Source organism: Apostichopus japonicus, chromosome 20 (genome assembly GCF_037975245.1).
Source record: "Apostichopus japonicus isolate 1M-3 chromosome 20, ASM3797524v1, whole genome shotgun sequence".
NCBI lineage: Eukaryota > Metazoa > Echinodermata > Holothuroidea > Aspidochirotida > Stichopodidae > Apostichopus > Apostichopus japonicus.
In genome coordinates this window covers 3,293,723-3,297,819 of record NC_092580.1, presented here as the reverse complement: position 1 = coordinate 3,297,819, position 4,097 = coordinate 3,293,723, and the positions used below count along the sequence as shown (strand labels likewise).

The window sequence follows — 4,097 nt, the reverse complement described above, 5'->3', positions numbered from 1 at the left end:
TCCGGTGTTAACATTTTGGATTTAGCTTGTCGGTGTTGAATTCAGTGTCGATTTGACACCAAAGAGAATGCAATCTGACTTTCAACCTCGGTCAGGTAGAAGTTTCAGCCAATCCCTTTCCAAGTTACTCTCCTTATCGCGTAAAAACATTATGTCATAGAAACCGGGACTCCTAATTGGTCCATAGTAGTGGCAGTAATTATCATATCGATGTCGTCTGCGAAAGCTGATACAGCCAAAGTCGCGCAAAGCAGACGACGAGGTGCAAACGAAGGGGGCAATATGCTAATTGTTCGTTTATTTCGATATGAAGCAAGGAAGGTTGTGGTGTTCAAGGAATTCAGAGATTTGATTGAAACCGGTATGCATTCTTTTGGAGATAATCTGTGTATAACCTCTAGGTTTAAATTTTCTCGTGAAAGGATACGCAATCTACGGAGGCAAGGGAAAGTTGCCTTTCATTACTTCATCATAGGCAGGTGCCTAACGGACAAACTCCTATTGCGTAACTTAGGCCTAAGCTAATTGTTGCCGAAGGCCCTATAGCCTCTAGAGGCCCAAAGCCTAGGCCTAGTAGTAGTATTAGATCACGTGTAACGTTATATATCATTGCGTAGGCATTTAGAGCTGGCAGTTTAATTACTACTTGCCCTTGAACAGGACTGTGTATCACGATTATATGTATCACTTTAAATTAGAGTACTTCTTTCCATTTGACTATCAATGTGAAATGGAGAGTGATAGTGATACCATAGGCCTACTCCATACTCCATAGTCTCGAATATAATGTATGATGTAGCCTAGCCCAGTTCAAAGGGTCGTTGATGACTTGACCTAGCCTATATGGGACAAACTAAAACGAATGACAGCGAATGACAGAATGACAATTGACTTTGTACAGGGTTAATTATCATTTGCGAATGACAGCGAATGACAGCGAATGACAACGAATGACAACGAATGACAACGAAGGACAGTGTTGAGTGGAGATAGAATGATTAACGGAGTGGAGTAAATGCGGTTATTGGTTTTCTGCGCAAAAATGATTTGAGGAAAATCGCATGTTACGTGGTTGCAGGGTTTTGGTGTAATTTACGGATAGAAATCACAGGGAACATTTTTGTGTGAGAATGCGCTTGAGTGCTGTGCTTTTTACCTCTGTAGATTTATATAGAAAGATAACTGAAGCCGTTTCAAGATCATAGTATTGTTAGTTTCTAACAATTAATATCGGAAAAATGACGTTAAATTTACTTTTTAAAATCAGACTTACAATTTCGCTTACTATAAGGTGCGTTTTTATCTTGTCCGTACTTTACTAGATCTAGATACCCACGAAGTCTGAACTGTGATATCCGGTTGAAGCAAATGTCTGTGCTGTCATTACTGTCATTCGTTTTAGTCAACGCAATTTTTTAGTGTGTACAACATATTGTCATTCGTTATGTGTAACGCAATTGTCATTCGTTTTAGTAACACCCGCCTATATGTTTAGTTTATGTCCCAGCTAGTTTAACTTAATAAGGACGCCCTACTGTAAATTAGGCCTAGGCCTATAGTTCTATTGGCCACCAACAAAACTAGGCTAAGAGTAGACTAGACCAAGGCCCGTAAAGTAGCCTCACACTCATCATCACACTTGTTATAACGCAGGCAACATAATTTTGAGGTGGGTTCTCAATCGTTTCGTGCTACAATAAGCTGCTGTCGAAAGACATAATAAATAAGTTGCACTGAATCTCTTGCTGATGAGCATGTCTAATCATCTCTGTGTTCACGAATAGACTTTTTATCATTCAAAGTGGCTATTCTTATGACTAGTCGTAATAATTATTCCCTTTTGCGCATGCGCAGTCTCTTATTTTACGACTAGGAGTACTATTTTTACGACCAGGAGTAACAATAATTTCCGGTTAGGTTTAGGGTTAGGGTTGGATTGAGGGTTAGAGTTAGGGTTAGGGTCAAGTACTAGTAGGCTTAAAGGAAATTGTTACACTGGAAAGCCATAGGGCATCAAATTTCATGCCTAGTAGTTTGCATTCCTCACTATATAGCAAGAACATTTTATGCAGATTAAGCCTACACAAAGACCAAATATGTGATAGGCCTTATATAGTTTCCAATATTGCCAAATGATGACAGATCTAAGATTAAAAGAATCTATGAAAAGCATACATGCTTAGAAAGGCAAAAAAAGTAGAAAAATTTGAAGGCCTTATTGCATGTTTGGTTCACAATCTTGATTTCCAAAGGAAAACACGTACTGCAGGTCTAGGTGATTTTACTGTAGGCTTTTTCTGCAAGGCATGTGTAGGGTGAATGTATTGCAGTCTACATAGTACATGGTAGTTTTATAACCATCGAATGTTGGCTAGTTTCCTCGTTAGGGCAAATTCATAATAAATCAGCAGTTGGTCACCATTTGAATGACAAATTCAGACAAATGAAGCCCCAACTCTTTGTCACTATGTTTCTGTTTGTATTCACTATCCTGCAAACATGCAATTTGCTGAGAAAAATGACTTTGAGCATGAGTTAGCCATGACGCTCTCTGTGCAGGCCAGCTTAAGGGAGTAAACTTAATGATACAAGGTCAAGGGCTGTTAAATTTAATGTGTACAGACCTATTTCATGGCTAATTCCTAACAATAGAGACATAATTAATATCACCTTGTGCCGTTGAGTCGTGTCCGACCTCTGGTGATGACCATTACTTTAATCCTCCAATCCTTCCGGCTCCTGTTTGCCCCTCGAAGTCTATCCAGAGTCAACCCAGTCGCCTGCTTGACACCATCCATCCATCGTGCTCGTGGCCTGCCCCTCTTTCGTGATCCATCACCCATTCCCACCATTAATGATTTTTCCAGGGAGTCGTCCGCTCGCATGATATGACCGAAAAAATTTAGTTGTTGCCTCAGGATCTGTGCTTCCAGTGGAAGTGAGGGTTTTATTTGTTCCAAAATCGAGATGTTTGTTCTGTGTGCAGTCCAAGGGACTCTCAATAGCCTGCGCCAGCACCATAATTCAAAACTGTCTATTCTTTCCCTCATTCCCTTTGTTATTGTCCATGATTCACTCCCATAGAGCACAACTGGGAAAACTAGTACTTTCATCAGTTGACTCTTCGTTAATAATGAGATTGCATTGTCCTTCCAGATCTTGTTAACCCTGTCACAGTAGCTCTTCCAAGAGCTAACCGTCTCACAATCTCCCCCTTACAGGTACCATTGTCATCAATTCTAGAACCGAGAAAGTTAAAGTCGTGTACTATTTCAACTTTGTTTCCACCCAAAATAATTTCGTTCAGCTCCTCTGTGCACATAACCTTGGTCTTCTTTAGGTTCAGGTGTAGACCAGCCTGAGTGCTATGTGTCTGCACACGTTCCATTAGATTAAGGAGGTCTTCTTTGCTTTCTGCGAGCAGTGTGGTGTCATCAGCATATCTGAGGTTGTGGACTTTTCTGCCACCTATCTTCACCCCTAGCTCTACATTGTCTAGATTGGCTTGTCTCATTATGTACTCGCTATAAAGGTTGAAAAGGTAAGGTGAAAGAATACACCCCTGTCGAACTCCCTTGCCGATGTTGAAATTTTCTGTATCCCCATATTCGGTTCGAACTTTCGCTTCCTGTTCATAATGATTTAATCACATGTACTAGGTGCTTGGGAATTCCCATTTCCGTCAACATGATCCACAGTGTTGGATGGTCAACACAATCAATATATGCATGACTAAATCAAAAGTATGGCACTTGCTGGTTTATTCTATTTTCTTTCATATATGTGATACAGCAAAGAAGAAATTCAAAATTGCTGTTGATGTGGTACTTGTGGATAAAGAGGATGGAGCAGAGATTGATGAAGATTCTTTTGTGCCAAGCACAGCAATCGTGGTGTTAAAGAGACTCGGAGGTGAAAAGTGGGGTAAGTGGCAAATAAGGAAGCTACAGATAATGCAAAATACTCTGCTGACATGAATAACCCTGGAGATGTGTTCCCAATGTATGTAAGTTAGTGTGTAATGTATGTAAGTTAGTGTGTAATGTATGTAAGTTAGTGTGTAATGTATGTAAGTTAGTGTGTAATGTAGGTAAATT

At 40.0% G+C, this 4,097-nt stretch overlaps 1 protein-coding gene across 1 annotated transcript in view; it reads left to right on the top strand.

Annotated features, from left to right (window-relative positions):
• Positions 1-238: 238 nt before the first annotated feature.
• The window catches only part of LOC139960871 (uncharacterized), a 56,815-nt gene continuing 52,956 nt past the window's right edge, over positions 239-4,097 (top strand). The window contains exons 1-2 of the mRNA XM_071959537.1: positions 239-361; positions 3,793-3,924. Coding sequence (XP_071815638.1) covers positions 283-361; positions 3,793-3,924 — 211 coding nt within the window. The 5' untranslated portion in view covers positions 239-282. The remainder of the gene's footprint in view (positions 362-3,792; positions 3,925-4,097) is intronic.